The sequence below is a fragment of the Orbicella faveolata genome, unplaced genomic scaffold, assembly GCF_042242905.1.
Source record: "Orbicella faveolata isolate gen_17 unplaced genomic scaffold, um_ofav_v1 contig_25, whole genome shotgun sequence".
Taxonomy (NCBI): Eukaryota; Metazoa; Cnidaria; class Anthozoa; order Scleractinia; family Merulinidae; genus Orbicella; species Orbicella faveolata.
The window spans coordinates 16,138,005-16,154,880 of record NW_028301553.1 but is presented as its reverse complement, the minus strand read 5'-3'; the positions used below and the strand labels follow the sequence as shown (position 1 = coordinate 16,154,880).

General features: G+C 40.3%; 1 protein-coding gene across 1 annotated transcript; it reads right to left on the bottom strand.

Annotated features, from left to right (window-relative positions):
* Window positions 1-6,606: 6,606 nt before the first annotated feature.
* On the bottom strand, window positions 6,607-15,187 carry LOC110052890 (uncharacterized). The gene is made up of 2 exons (XM_089294104.1): window positions 14,927-15,187; window positions 6,607-12,896 (listed from the first exon to the last, which is right to left on the bottom strand). Exons 1-2 carry the CDS (start codon window positions 14,984-14,986, stop codon window positions 7,995-7,997), a joined length of 4,962 nt encoding a protein of 1,653 aa, XP_089150230.1. The 5' UTR covers window positions 14,987-15,187; the 3' UTR covers window positions 6,607-7,994.
* Window positions 15,188-16,876: the final 1,689 nt, after the last annotated feature.

The window sequence follows — 16,876 nt, the reverse complement described above, 5'->3', positions numbered from 1 at the left end:
GAGCAGCCAATATTTTCCTTAATATTTTCCCTTTTCTCAATCGTACACCACCCAGAATAATCATTTTAGTCGATTTGTGAGGCGGAGCGCTAATTCACTCGATGTGCTGATTGGCCGGCGTCTTACTCATAAATAGGTCACGCACACAGCAGTATTCAAAGCTTATATTACAGTAGTCTCCTCCGCGGCCGTTTTTTGGAATGTCACGCAACGCTCCCCCCAAAGAAACCTTGCGCTGCGTGACATCCCAAAAAAAGGCTGCGGAGGAGACTAATATTGCAGATATCATTCCCAATTTCCAATAATTACCGCTCTGAAATATCCTTTGTTGAATCTCTTCACTGAAGCTATGCTCATTTTTTTCCTTTTCGATTTAACGGCTTTTTTAACCGGTTTCAAGTTTCTTGAAAATCGAGATTCGACGTGTCACGAGCAGTGTAACGCATAAGTCATCCCAGTCTCAAACTTCTCGCTAAACTGAGCCCGCGGATTATTCGATAGAGTCCTAAAGTGATGACGTCACAAAAATAAAAATTTTGAAATTATGGGATATGATGTCATATTCTTATAGAGGATCCTAAAAGATGCCCTCATCCCAAAAATTAGCTCTGAATTGCAATTTCCGATAGAGATATAAGGGATCAAAGTTTGATGGCATCCCATACCAACCCTTCAAAATTTGTCTCAGTTCCTTCAGTTTAGAACTGACTCAAAATTAGAGAGATTTATATGGGGCAGTACCAAATTTTCATCCTTTATATTTCGGCTGGGAATTACAATTAAGAGGTAATTTTAGGCAAGGACCCTTTTTTAAGGACGCTCTATTCGAACATAAACACGCAAGGCGTGCAAGAGTTATTTTTTTGTGACTTAAAAGCCCTGGAGGTAGCAGTACTCGGTGGACTCTTAACAGTTATGATAAGGGTAACTCATTCACGTACACTGGTCCCGGATTCCAGTCAATGGCATTATAGAGTTTAATGTTTTTGTACAACCTTTGATGATTGTTGTCCCTAAATATTTCACAACGATTCTTCAAAACAACTTTTTTCCTTCTTTTTCTCCTTTTTAGCTGATATCCCAACGAAATACTTAATAAAACAGACGTGCTCTTTTCGAATACTACTTTGTCTGAACTTGTTAAGTATCGACGACCTTGGAACAGCCCCAGTACTCTGTCAAATAAGCATCTTATCTTTCTATTTTTGTGTAAGTTTGGAACAGATTCTTGAAGGTTCTCGACATCTAAGCTTACGTCTTTCAGTCGTCCCTTTACATCATCCGCTACACACGAAAATACAATATTTCGATCTTACACCTTTTAACTCATTTGCAGAGCATCTTGTTCCCTCTAAATAATTATTGTAGTCGACCGAGGACGTGAGCTTAAAATCCCTAGCGTTTGCGCACAATCCTTCACTTGTTTCACATTTAGGAAAGACTGCTCTTTCTCTAAATTTCAATAAACTAACGCTTCGAATCTTTGTTGATACCTCTTTGCACGCATACTCAGTTTGAACAACAGCATCTGCAGCTTTACCAATATCCACGTCTCTCTGATCTACAATTGTTTCTCTGCCATCCTCTTTCTTTCATGCGACTACCATAGCAAACATCTTGTATGACACCGCACCTACCATACGAAATATTCCCAACCAACCTCGGGATAACGTACACGTTGGCCATGACCAGATTTCTTACCATTTCTGCAACAGTTTGTAATAACCACAGAAGTAACTTCATGATAACACAGATGAGTACTTTCTACAATTTTCACTTCGGTCGGCAAAATCAGCCCGTCTAACACGAACGCTAAAATCGCAATTTAGTGTTGGGCATTTTGCTGACAGCATGTGCGTTGTAAGCAGCTGAGCGTCACACAAAATACTTTTCATATGTAATTCTCCCTAGATATAACAATGTAAAATGTAAAATCTCCAGATTAATATAGATACCATCCTATTTTCTAAGAGGCAATTTGATTCGTTATTTGATACAACCCACACTGTGATTGGCGGGACGCACACAGGCTTGACTCCCTCACTCACTGACCACATAGCCCTTCCAGCCCCAAAGAGAAATTTGTGCGTAGAAATACTTAAGTTAAGAGAAACCTTTCCTCATTTTATACGAGTCATAAGTTTACCTCTTACAGAACGCAACAACACTACTTCGCCAAAAATAGCAAGAAGGAGAAATAACCTCTCTGGCACTTTAAGTCTGATTAAATCTGATTTGGCGTCCGTAGTCTTCAAAGAACATTTGAACAGTTTTCATATTTTTTTTTACCTTTAAAAAAAGATCTCGGACTGAAACGAATGTCATAAAATGCCCATGAATTAAAAATATTATACTGCTGCTGCAGACACACAAAAACTGTCCAAAGATGTTAGCTTCTTTTTGTTTAATACTCTGGAAACAAGAGGTGATAAGTTGTCAGCTCTAATTGGATTTACTCCCATGTAAAAAACAAAAGTGTTAAGTTACCATTTGTAACTAAAAATAGCAACATCTCGTTTTGTTTGTTTAAACATTTCATGGGAACAAGTCGTGACGATTCGTCAGCTCTAATTGAATTTACTCCCTTGTGAAAAACAAAAGTGTCAAATTACCCTTTGTAACTAAAAGATAAAAATATCTCGTCATATTTTCATACAAAAAGAACAAAACAACCGTTACCTGCATTTACAATTGTAAACTTTAGAACTGTTTCAAATCTAAATAGTCTCGTCTTCTCTAAAACATGTCCTAAGAACTAGAAGCGGCGATTCGTGACCTCTAATTGAATTTACTCCTTGTGAAAAACAAAAGTATCAAGTTACCCTTTGTAACTGAAAATAAAAATATCTCGTGCCATCTGCATACTACTAACTCATGAACTGCTTCAAAACTCAAGACTCATCTCGTTCATATATAACTAGCTAGACACCATTACATTGAAAATTACGCACTCTAAAACAACCCAATATATGTATGTAACTGTCACCCTCCCCTCCAAAGGACCTCCAAACCGGACTGAAAATCACAAACCGGCAGAATACGCGTCAGTCTTTATTTTTCAATTAGCAAAGTCCTTGTGTTTAATACAATAAAACGCTCAAGACTTCATATACAGTGTACCTCACTAAAGTTATCTTGAACAAAAACAATTTTCTTTTTCTTCTACTACAATTCGTGTTGGCGAAAACTGAAAACCCTGATAACATTGAAGAGAAACGATTTTAAAACGTATCTTCTCATTCCAGTAGTAAACAATAACCATTATAATTGTAAAATCGTCACAGAATAATATCTTTTTGTTCTGTTAACCAAATTAATCGTAGTCTCTTCGCTTTTCACATTGAAACTCATCAATTGATGCTGAAACTAACGACACGCCCGGAACACTCATTACGAACTCTTCAGCAATATTTAGGTTTCAATACAACAAGCAAACGATTTGAACCTGGTCGCAACCTCTTCACATTCCCAGTAGTGTATTCCGCCCCCCGCCCCCCCCCCCCCTAAAATACAATTGTTCCTATCATAGAAACCACATCAACTTTTTTTTTAATTCACATCTTAAACCTAGTAGTAGAGCGGCTTAGACTCATTTAATTCAAAACCTTATCTAATGGGAAAAGCTCATCCTTCATCGCATGCTCGTAGTTATATGCCAAACACTATGTTTCTTTGACTGATTATCCAGTTGCAAATGATTATCAAGCCCGCCCACAAATCCTCAGCCTAACCCACAGAAGATGTCGAAGTAAGCCCAATTTATGAAGACTTCTTCCTCTTTTACAGAAGAATAAATATGGCCGTTCTGAACGGTATCGGGATCAAATCTTCTCACATACCATTTACCTTTACAACAAGAAATTTGATTGGCTGTTTATAGTAGATCAATCTGATTGGTGTGACATACATACATCTCTCACTCACTCACTCACTCACTCACTCACTCACCCACTGACCCGTTCATAACATACCCGACGCGCCGACTAAGAGGTATTTTTTTTACAAAAAATAACTCAAAAATGGCGCCAAATCCCATAATTTCTCAAATTTATTTTTTTGTGACGACACACTTTAGGACTCTATTTGATGAGCAAAGACTCAGTTGTGTTGAGAAGAAAACAGCTCGCGTTCGGTGAGCGTTTAACTTGAGTAATTTAGAAACCCATTCAGTGAAAGATGACCAATTTTCAGAGAATTCTGGCGTTTTTGAAGGCTGAAATTGCAACGAATTCAACTCGTAGGGAGCCAAAAACTATGCACTTTGAATGACCGCGTGTGAGGCCGTCAAGTTGCGGTCGAGGACCGAAGATTTTAACATCAACAAGCAGGAGCAGCCTAAAGGGAAATTTCCATGGTTCGTATGAATTGAAAGGTCAGTGTAGACAGTGGATTCTCATAGCTGTTTGTAAGGGGTGTCTGGAAAACCCGAATAGCGAATAGCGAATAGTCGCGAATAGCGAATAGCGAATAATCTCGAATAGTGCGAATAGTGGCCAACAATCGCGAAAAGTGGCGAATTGTGACGAATAGTCGTCAATAGTCACCGCTTTAGGTCTAATATCCTGCGTTAATTAATTATCCAAATGAGCAACAGAATTTCAGTGAATTTATTACCTTTTCTTCTCCGGACTCAGGCTCGGGCTGTCCATCGCCGTCATTAAGAAAACAGAAAACACAAGGATAACCCAATAAAGACGTATTTACGCTTTTGGAGCGGTTAAAACAGAAGAAACTATCTTTAGAAACACCTTTTGTCCTGATAAGCGTCTGTGCTTTCTAGCGGGAAAATCCCATCCTACGTTGCTGCGAGGTTGACTGCGAGATACTGGGTACCCTATCTGCTACGATTTGCCACTAATTTGCCACTATTTGCCACTATTCGCCACTATTCGAGACTGTGCGCCACTATTCGCACTATTCGAGACTATTCGTACTATTCGCTATTCGCTATTCGGGACTATTCGCTATTCGCGACTATTCGCTATTCGCTATTCGGGTTTTCCAGACACCCGTTTGTAAGGTCTTTTAGAGTGAAACGGCCAGGATTGCGTAGCGTTGCGTGACAGAGAGATGAACAGAACTGAACTGGACAGGCTGGACTAAACTTTGCTTAGCTCCAAAACCCTTTCTAGTTGAAAGTTAACATTGCGACAGATGACGTTCTTAGATCCGAGACCGTGGAGTTCGAATACCGGAATTTTTCGGTGATTGATATAATTCAGGGGCACCCAACGGATCGTTTCGTTAAATTACCTGTTCTGTTGAATCCCGGCCTATTTTAAAGAGAGTTGTCCCTGTTGTTTTCGGATTGATAATAAAAATTTCGTTTTTGGTACCGAAAAAAGATCGGCTATGATTCTTGGAAAAGCACTTTTATAAGAGCTAAGGTTTTCAGGGAATGGACATAAAAGCCTTGATATTAAAATTTGACAAGACTAAAGTTCCCCTAGAATAATCGAACAGATAAAATAATTTTTATCGCGCGACCTAAAATTAACTCAAGCTGGTTAAAAACAGAGCAGATAGCCTAAAGCAGTCAAAGCAGCGTTATGAGAAACAAACACATCAGGTCGTTGGTACCCCCGTAATTTACCATGAGTGAGTTGAGAGTGTGTGACAGGATTTTTGTTATGGGTCACGAAAGGACGAGGCTTCTAATTGCTGGCCACATACGTGACAGGCTCTGTTTTCGCTGTCCACACTAATAGCTACTAATATGATGATGTTCCGTTTTCAATTGCTACACTTTGGACCGCGTTTTCAAATGAACGCGTTTATAGGGAAAACGATGAGTTTCTCTCATATCGTACTATTGTGGACGGTGACTAGGCGAAAACGCATCGAAACGTAGTCTAAAACGAGGCTCTTTACACGGGGGTTCTATAATAGAAAATGAAACCCGGAAGTGACTTATAAGACATTGGTTTAGTTAGCATATGTCGAACTTTGATAGTGATAATGGTTGTATGTTAAAAATAACTAGTGTTGGATATTGTAGGGGTTTTTGGTGCCTAGTTTAAGCAAAATTAAGCTGATCATGGTTTGTTGTAGGGTAAGAGTTTCAGTGACCAGTTACACACCCCTACCCAAAGATTTACAGAGTACCCCCCCCCCCCCACTCGACCTCAGCCTTAGCATGTGGCTGAAACACAAAGAACAGTCGCTGTAGTGCTGTCTTTATGAGTAGTTCTTACTAGTATCATTACAGAAGAGCTAAGTTCACCCGCGGGTGGACTCCCATATAAAATGGACGAGGGTGCCCGACGGAACCTTTGAGAAGAACCCCTAAGAGCTACCAAGATTTTGTGGGTGTGGCTCAATTTTTTTTCCACCTCTAAGAGGTACTAATTTTGAGACAAAATTAAAAGTGAGTTGATTGTCAAATATCTCCTTTCATTTTTTTTCGGCTCAATACCCTCAAAGGTACGGCAAAAGCTCCCACTGTGGACATTTTGATGCTGAACACCTTTAGAGATACCAAAACCGCTTTTTTTAATTTAACCCCTAAAAGGTACGACGAGCAACCCTGTCTCTTTTATGCGGTAGTGCCACTCCCGGGTAAGTTCATCCTTAATAGCAGACGCTAAATAAATGCCCACACATTGATTAATACAGCAAACACTTATTTTATTGAAAAATTCATGATGATAAAAATAAATACGAGGTTTGATGTTGAATCTAACAAAGGGAAGTGTGTATCAAGTTATCTACTTCGTTGGTCTGATATGATCATATTTCTTCGATAACCGGAGATAACGTTTCATTGCAGTTGTTATACACAGTAAATCTGACAGCTTTAGTCCAGCTCTCCCAAAATATTTCACTTTTGTTTGCTGATCTGACACCCGTAGGAACTATTCACCAACACTGAAACTAACACGTGTACAGGAAATTTTAAAAATGTCCTCCTTGATTTTGACAGGAAAGGGAGAAAAAGAAGCTAAAAAGATTCATACGTCGGAAAAGTTTAAAAAATATCAAACGAATCTCAACCTAGCATATGCAAACTCAGAATATAATCCACGCTTGTCAATACACGTCACACTAAATAATTATTTCCCCATAACTATTACACCTTTAAATATATATCCAATGAACTCAAATATCTAACCCACGAACAAACAAGGGCTCTCGCCATAAAAATGTGCAAATTATATGAAATACTTACTGCATGCTTAGTTCTTAAAGGAGCTGCGTCACGGTTTGCGCATCTTGAAAAGTTAAGCCTAAATTTTTCAAGTTCGTCGTTTGTAATCCGTGTTAAGCTTCTCCATCCGTAACCATCCTTGTTCCTTTATGGTTTATTATTATCTCTTTGGTGTTTTTCTATCTTATTTAACTACTATTTTCAGGTTTCCTTCAATTCAAAGGTAGTTTTTGATGTGGCTAAAATAACTCAAAACACCGTGACTGAGCTCCTTTAAGGACCTAAAATACCTTTCCACTAGCGAAAACGTTATATATCGATCGTATGTAACGGCTGGGTCATAACACTTTAGACGATTCACTGAGATTGTCTTCTCTATTTATGAGTAAAAGATCTGGTCAATTTTGAAAAAGATTTAAGTCACCCACCATCGAGCTTTTCCCGAGGTACGGTATAAACAGTTCCAATACAAATTTAAATGCTGTATGTTTTTCCTAATCTTCGATTCCGAGAGACTATGATGGTCTCTTGTCAATTCAAAATAGCCCAGTTTCCTTTTTGCTTGTTTGTTAGTCTGTTTGTTTGTTTGTTTGTTAGCTGCTTGATTAATCGACTGTTCCTTCGCAACGTCAACGTTTTCCATTTTCATGCCAATCTCTATTTATGCGAAAGTTACCTAAGATGTTATAACACAGCCCGTTTTAGTCTTAGTTAGATACAATACACTCATGATTAATTGGTAGTGCAAGTTCAAAACGAAAGATACCTTTCACTGCATGCCTATTGCATACGATTCCTTATAAGATAGTGTTCCTCTTCTAACGACAAGACCAGTGCATCTGGAACACTAGTAGAACTTCCTTGTGGCTGAGTAGCGGCCAGAGTACTTACGCCCGCCGCTGGAATAGGACGCTCTGTTACCAGACCCTCCAGAAACAGACGTACGTCCAGTGCTTGTGCGGTAGCTTGTACCAGAACTGCTTCTGTAAGTTGAAGGCTGAATGGAATACGTCGAGCGGTAACTAGTACCAACTCTTCCAGAATCAGTAATTCCCTCGACCTTGTCTGATATCAGCACGGTCTTGGTAGTTTTTGCGGTATCCTCGCTGCTCTGGAAGTTTCCTTCAGCCCTGGCCAGGTCACTGTCGAGCCCTGTTGATAAGGTTATGGTGCCGGTCTTGCGTACAACGTCGGTGCGTTCGCCATCGAGAACGGATTTCATTGGTGTGGATGTGGCACTAAACCGCAAAGCATCAGCACCACTGAATGCGGCATTGTTCACGGTGTAGGTGGATGCTGAACTGCTATAGGCAGCTGAGGGGGACTCCGCTGTTGAGGTCCGGTAGCGGTGAACTTCATATGTGGTCACAGGCTTGTAGTCTGCCTTCAGCACCTCCTTCAGGCGGAGCTCCGCTTTCTCGTAGGCTTCGTCAGCGACAAAAATCTCTTTCTTTAAATTTTCAACCTTTTTCTGCAAGTGTCTGATCTTCAGGTCCAAATCACCAATAGCTGTATTCTTTTCCTGCATGGTCTTCTCGTAATACTCGTTCTCGGACTTCAATTCTCTATTCTCCTTCTCAATCTTGTAGATGTAGTCTTGTTTGTCAGCCATTCCACTGTTGACTTTGATGACCATCTCCTCCTCCAACTTGCTCTTTGCCAACATGACAATGTTGTATTCTTCTTGGAGCTTAGCAAACTTTGTTCTCAGGTTAAACAGCTCTTGTTCCATCTTCGTGTCATGTACAGGGGTCTCTTTTGCGATGCGGAGGTCACGCTTCAAGGACTCGACTTCAGTTCGAAGTGTAATCGCTTCTGAACGAAGCATCTGCAAAGCGGCATCTTTTTCCTTGATTTCTTCACGGTAAAGTCTTGCTTGATTGTCGATTTGAATGGACACTTCACGCTCGTTCTTTGTTCTCGTGTCGATCATTTGCTGGCGGAGGCTGTCTCTCTCTTGGCAGATTGCTTCGTATGATCGTTGTAGGGTGACAAACTCGGCACTGCTGCGGATAACGGAAGGGCTTATTACTGATGATTCCTTCCTAACGCGTTCCACCTCTATCTCACTTCGCTGCTTAGTGGTCGTCAGGTCCCTCTTCAATCCTTCAATTTCTGCCTTAAATGTCATGATTTCGGTGCGAAGTCTCTTGATTTCTATTTCCTTCTCTCTAATCTCTTCACGGTACATTGTGATTTGGTTTTCATGCTCTTGATCTCCCTTCACCTTGATATCTATAACCTGGCCTCTCAGTGTATCTCGTTCTTTGCAAACCTCTTCGTATGTGCGCTGTAAGGAGACGAACTCCGCACTACCACGGATGTCCGGGAACCTTAATGTGTTGACTTCTTTCTTGAGGCGTTCAATTTCCATCAAATAGACTTCCTGGTTGGCGAGGTCTCTCTTGAATCCGTCGATTTCAGCCTTGAATGCCATTCCTTCTGATCGAAGTCTGTTGATTTCTACTTCTTTCTCTCTGATCTCTTCGCGATAAATTTTCACTTGGCTTTCATGCTCTTGGTCTCCCTTCATCTTGATGTCAACCACTTGGCCTCTCAGTGCATCTCGTTCTTTGCAAACTTCTTCGTAAGTTCGGTGCAAGGAGATAAACTCTGCGCTGCTACGGATGTCTGGGAATCTCAGTGTGTTAACCTCTTTCTTCAAGCGTTCAATTTCATTTAGATAAGCCTCTTGGTTGCCGAGGTCTCTCTTGAAGCCTTCAATTTCAGCCTTGAATGTTATGCCTTCTGATCGAAGTCTGTTGATTTCTACTTCCTTCTCCCTAATCTCTTCACGATAAATTCTGACTTGGTTTTCAAGGTTCTGTTCTCCCTTCATCTTGATATCTACCACTTGGCCTCTCAGTGCGTCTCGTTCTTTGCAAAGTTCTTCGTATGTTTGCTGCAAGGAAATAAACTCTGCGCTGCCACGGATGTCAGGGAACTTTAATGTGTTGACTTCCTTCTTCAAACGGTCTATTTCAATCAAATAGGCGTCTTGATTACCGAGATCTCTCCTTAATCTTTCAATTTCTGCCTTAAATGACATGCTCTCCACGCGAAGATTTTCCATTGCTACTTCTTTCTCTCTGATCTTTTCACGGTAGATTCTGACTTGGTTCTCATGCTCTTGGTCTCCCTTCATCTTAATGTCAACAACCTGGCCTCTCAATGCGTCCCGTTCTTTACAGACTTCTTCGTAGGTTCGCTTCAAGGAGATAAACTCTGCGCTACCACGGATGTCAGGGAATCTAAGTGTGGTAACTTCCTTCTTGAGGCGTTCAATTTCAATCAGATAGGCCTCCTGGTTGCCGAGATCTCTTTTAAATCCTTCAATTTCAGCCTTGAATGCCATTCCTTCTGATCGAAGTCTGTTGATTTCTACATCTTTCTCTCTGATCTCTTCACGGTAGATTCTGACTTGGTTCTCATGCTCTTGGTCTCCTTTCGTCTTGATGTCAATAACTTGGCCTCTCAGTGCGTCTCGCTCTTTACAAACCTCTTCGTAAGTTCGCCGCAAGGAGATAAACTCTGCGCTGGCACGGATGTCTGGGAATCTCAGTGCGTTAACTTCTTTCTTCAGGCGTTCAATTTCAATCAGATAACCCTCTTGGTTGCCCAGTTGCCTCTTCAGACCATCTATTTCTGTCTGGTACTTCATGCTCTCCGACTGCAAGCGACTGATGATGGTTTCTTTCTCTCTTATCTCTGTGCGGTACGTTTCGGTGCGACTTTCTATCTGAACGATTAGGTCCCTTTCACCCTTGGATCTTAGCTCAGCAATCTGTCCACGAAGAGCATCTCTTTCTTTCCACATTTCTTCATACTGTTGCCTCAAGGAATCGTATTCTGATTTGCTGTAGAAAGTGTTTCGTTCCCTCTTCAATCCATCAACCTCTTCCATAAGAAGTTTGTTCTGGGACGAGAATCTTTCAATGGCCAGATCTTTCTCTTTGATCTCTTGTCGGAAACCATCAGTTTGGATTTGAATTTGAAAGGTTGTATCTTGTTCGCTCCTAGATTTGAAATCTGCAAACTGCCTCTGGATGTAATCACGTTCTCGGCAGACATCTTCGTAAGATCGCTTGACAGACTCGAACTCCACAATGCGTTTGTTTAATGCATTGATCTCGTTCTTCAGGCGGTCGATCTCCACCACGTGTCCATCTATCATATACTGCTTGCTGTCAGCTTCTCTCTTGAACGTCTCAAACTCTGCTTGGAACTTCATGTTTTCAGAGCGGAAGTTGCTAATGGCGACTTCTTTCTCCCTGATATCCTCACGGTAGACTCTGATTTGGTTTTCCACTTGGATAGCAAGTTCACGCTCGCTGTTGGATCTAAACTCAATCAGCTCAAGTCGAATGGCATCCCTCTCCTTCAACACGTCTTCGTACATTCGTTGCAGTGATTCGTATTCTGTGGTGGTGACCGTTGTTGACTTGAGTGTGATAATGTCACCTTTGAGTCGCTCAATCTCGGATTGGAAGCCTTCGATCAAGTGTTGTTTGCTCTCAAAGTCTCGCTTGAGCACATCAAAGTTCATCTGAATGGACATGGCCTCGGAGCGAAGCTTGGCGATCTCCATTTCCTTTTCTCTGATCTCTTTTTGGATGATCATAGTCTTGTTCTCCACTTGGATCAGAACATCGCGCTCAGATTTTGACTTGAAATCTATCAGCTCCTCTCGGAGGGCGTCCCTTTCTTTCCACATCTCATCGTATTGAAGCTTCAAAGACTCGTACTCTGTTCTCTTGTAGAAAGTTGCCATTTCTCTTCTTAAGGCCTCCAACTCAGCCCTCAAAGTGGTGGTTTCTGTACGCATCCGATCAATGGCAATTTCTTTCTCTCTAACGTCTTGTTTATAGGCTTGATAATAGCTCTCGAGGTGAACTGAGATTTCGTTCTCGCTTTGTGTCTTGCACTCGAACAGCTGTTTACGTACAAAATCCCTTTCCTTGCGCACTTCTTCGTAAGTCTTCTTCAGAGTGTCGTAATCTGAACTGCTGGTCTTCAAGGTTGCGATCTCTTGCCTGAGGCGTTCAATGTCTTTAAGGTAAACATCTGTGTCAGATTCCTTTCCGCTGACCTCTCTCTTCAATGATTCAAGTTCGTTCTTGACAATCAGGTTCTCTGAGCGCAACTTGTCGATCAGGGCTTCCCGATCTCTTACCTCTTGTTGGAAGCCTTCCATGCGGCTTTCAATGTGAACAGACACATCTCTCTCGCTCGTGGTCCTTACCTCCATCAATTTCTCACGGAGTGTATCCCTGTCTTTCAGTATCTCGTCGTACTTCAACTGTAAAGCTTCAAACTCGGTCCTGCTGTGGAAAGATCGTATGTCACGCCTCAGTCCTTCAATTTCAGCATGCAGAGTCATCGTTTCCGATCGTAGCTTGTCGATAACTGCATCCCTATCTTTGATCTCCTGACGATAGAATTCTTCATTGCTGTCTATCTGGACTGAACTAGTGTGCACTCTCATGGTGTGGTCAGATCTTGTGCTTAAATCAGCCGCCTCCTTCTTCAGCGCCTCAATTTGAGCCTGTAGTGTGATGTTCTCGGAACGGAGCCTCTCCTTCTCTCGGTTCTCTTGCCATTGACTTTCAGTACTCGTAGAGTATCGGGTTCTTGCTTTCACCTCTTCCAGCTCCTTTCTCATTTTTTCGTTTTCACTCCAAAGGCCATCATAGCGGCGTTGCAGCGTGTCGTAGTCTCTTCCTTCAACTTGTGAAGTAGAAAAGCTGATCTGTAGAGAGAATTATTGCAATGCTTGATAATTAGCCTTAATTCACCTTTAAGATTTTAGCGTTATGTTTTGGGAATAGTGTCATTAGTGGGTTGGGTTTGTTGTTTGTTCTCGTTTCTGCGCTCTGATGGTTTCATCCACGTTCTCCGGTTCTCCCTCTAACTCTAATTCCCTCGAATTCTAATTCCAACAGTTAAAGGTGCGACCTCACGGTTTGCCCATCTTGATAACTTAAGCCTAATTTTTTCAAGTTCGTCGCTTGTTATCTGTAGTAATCTTCTCCATTCTTCTTTCTTTATTTAGTTCTTATTAGCCGAGCAGACCGAGCAGACCGTGTGTACAGGCCGAACTCAGGGAGGTCTGTACCCACGACCGAGGTCAAGATTCTCCCATACAGACCCACTAAGTTCGGTTAATAAGATGTTTATTATTTGGCAAACAAGAACAATTTAAGTCGTTTAATGTAACTGGTTTGTACTAACTGACATTTTGCTTGCGAACAGCGATGAGCTGAGCTTAATTCTGCCAAGGTTTGCTTGTCCTTTTTACTTTTTTTTTTCTCATCAGGCTTTTTAGCACTTCCATAAATAAATATTGTTAGAAGAAAAAAGTCAATATTTTTGCATTTTAGTTTGCAACTTTTTCGCCGCAAAACATTAACGGTCTAGGTGCCGCTTTAGATGGGAAAATCTAGACCGATTTCGATATCGATTTCAGCCAATAAAAATTCGTGAATTCGGTAGTTCCCAGTCCTTGTGAGACATAGCCATATAATAAGGTTCAATATCATCTCTTTCGTGTTTTTCTATCTGAGTTAACTACTATTTTAACGTTTCCTTTCATTTTAAGGTAATTCTGTACGTGGCCAAAATAACTCAAAATGCCGTGACTAAGCTGCTTTAATAACGACTTGAAGAGAGCTCTTAAGTGTTTTGCGAGCTTATATAAGACATTCACATTTTCTTTACATTTACAAGAATATAGCAAGGTAAGATAGCGTAAGACATATTTTTCTAGTGACAGAGCAATATTTCTCTTCTGTCGTAAAAAGAGATGGTATAATCTAGCCCGAAAACGCTTTGGCACATTATTTTCTTTAACGCGCACGTTATTTTACCCCTGCCGTACATTTAAGTCTTTGCTTTTATGCTAATTTTATTTCCTTAGGCCATTACAGTATTTACCCGACACCTTGGGAACATTGGTACTTTGAACCAAATTGAACTTTTCTATGGCCCTCTTTTCTAGATCTGTAGATTTTCTGAACGTCATATATTACGTTTTCAAGTACAAAGCAGAGTTACTACTTACATCGTGTTAGAATTATTTTCTATCTCAGTTTTCCTAATTTTAATTGATGTTTGAAACAAACAAAGGAAATTCCCTTGAGATGACACCACTTTGCATTAGGCAATTAATCTAATTGAGTTCATTTAACATGGAAAAGACTTTGCACATTTTTGTACTATTTGTTTATTTTAGGTAGCTGTCAAAGAATTTTTTTAAAAATTTACAAGTTTTTTGGAATTCCTAAAGGTGCACAATTCAAGATAAAACATTTGCAAATCAAATCATAGTTATCGGTATCTCGCAAACTGTTTAATTTATCCTTGGTTTCTGTACAGTTTCATGAATGAGGACGATATAACGACCCATTAAACATTTATTTATCAGCGAAAGCCAAGAAACAATCAATCGAATGAAGGAAATAACAATTGTTCAAATATAATTCTTGCCCCCAGGGCTTCCGATTCTTTTCTTTTGGTGCAGATCAAAAGCTTTGCAGCCTTAAGTAGACGTGAAATGCTAATATCGAAAACAAAGAATGAGTTTTGCAAATGAGCCGCACCCCTAAACACTTAAAGATTTGTTCTAAACTCTCACATGCAAAGATTTAAAGTTCTGCTTCGAGCTTCGTAAAGTTTAAATAATTTCAAAATGCCTTCAGTTTTTCAGATCAAAAACAAATTGAAATCTTCAATTCCATGCTTCTGAAGTGCCAGACTAGATACAACAGAGATAATGTTTACCTCTCCCTTCTGACTTCTCGTCATATCATTAAGATCTTGTTGAAACTGCACAAGAGCCATCTCGCAACTGGTTGCAACCTCTTGAGGGTATGTCAACTTGAAACGCCTCGACTAAGTTAGCAACAAATCGCGTGTAGGGTGGCAGAGATCGGGTCAAGCTTCCTAGCACAGCGCGAAGGAGTCGAGATTAAAGTAATTTAAAGGGACGCCAACTTAAAAAGATCAGTGAATTCTATTTCGAAATATTCTGTCTCCATCACCATTGGCTGTCCAATCTTAACACGAACAATGCATAATCCTACTGTGAATTACCTTGGGTTTATGTTTTATTTAATGAGATATCGTGGAAACTTTACCATTGCCGTAACAAGACCACGTAAGATCTTGGGTCTCCAAAAAACGCGAGTCCAGATCAGCAATTGATGTTCCCATCGCAGTGTGATATGTGTTTGGATCTAGTGTGCTCTTGTATCGTGGATAAAACGGCGCGTGACAGAGATCGTTACGCATAGGGCCAATACGACACATTAAGCACCTTGTGTTGAAAACGCCTCATTTTGAGTGACGTACATTTTATTGTTCAAGAAAGAATGCGGTAAAATGGGCGCACGTTTGTCCCGGAAATATTAATTAGTTTGTGTCGGCTTGACTGTTGAATAAGTGGAACAGGAATTTGAGTAACAAATTATGAAATAAGATGCCACTTAACTAAATTATAAACAGGAAACGATCGATATCCTCGATAGCATTGGAAGTAAAAATAAACTAAACTCAAATCACACGCAATCTCATTTCTCTTTTGTTAGGAAAGCAATTCAAATTTGTTCTTTCTTTAGTTTGCTTTTGTTAATTTTGTGAAAGGCGACAGAGTCAAGAATGTGAACGGTGAAGGCGCGAGGAGAATGGGAAGAAGGCAAGGTGGAACGTTGTCCTCAACCTCGTTCCTATGGTCTCAAATCTTCATGAGAGACCCTGGAAACGAAGTTGAGTTGGCCTGAGCTGAGATCCTCAGTCGCTTGTTTGTTTGTTTGTTTGTTTGTTTATTTATTTATTTATTTATTTAACGGGAATTTTCTTGATTGATTTATATTTAGATGCCAATGGGCACATATGGGGCTACCCTGCCTAAATAAAGATGACTTGACTTGCCTTGACTTGACTTGATGGCAAAAAATTGCTGAAACACCCGTCAATCAACGGCAGACACCTCTCGGGAAATAAAGAGATAAAGGACTCTAGCGAGGTAATAATTTTAGATTCTTGATGTATTGTGTTTGGTCACAGTGTGGAAGATTCAAACTGGACGAGTAGCAAACTGAAATTTAAATGTCGCTCGGAAATGTTTGATCCGCAGGCGAGAGATGGAAGGTACGTAGACTAAACTCCAAATATGAGTATTTGTACCATGTTCAAGGAAAAGTCAAAACACAAGGATTTGTAAGGGGATAAACGGTATATGTTATAAGCGCAAACAAAAATCGTTCAGTATTATCATACATGTTTATAGCTGCTTATGTTATTGAACGAGCATGAGGTCCATAAACTTGGAATAAACACGACCAATTGTCCAATAAGGACCTAACAGCAGGGTAAAACATATTTTCATATTTCTGTTCCCTTTCGTGAAAGTTAAATTTATATTGCATGCCAAATATTGAGAAAAATATATTTCCACTACCCAGCAAACTGTTTTCTTTTGTGCAGTGTTTTGAAAATAAAGCAGTTCGTTAAAACTAACTCATGGGCGGTCCATTTTAGCGGTCCGGATTGCAAAATTCAGAATGCTCAGAGAGCCAATCAAAACTTGTCTTTTTATCGTGGGCCAGTTTGCTGTAATATGTATGGGAAATCGAATGGTGACAAGTTAAATTAGGGAATGATTTTGTCAAAATTCTCAATTATTGTTAAATTATTAGACTTTTGACAAAACCGTCACGTGAAATTATTTCT

Excerpts from the sequence above, each read along its gene's own strand:
- LOC110052890 (XM_089294104.1), bottom strand. The coding sequence starts at position 14,986 with ATGGCTCTTGTGCAGTTTCAACAAGATCTTAATGATATGACGAGAAGT. Across the intron at positions 12,897-14,926 it reads CGAGAAGTCAGAAGGGAGAG|ATCAGCTTTTCTACTTCACA; the intron begins GTAAACATTATC and ends TTCTCTCTACAG.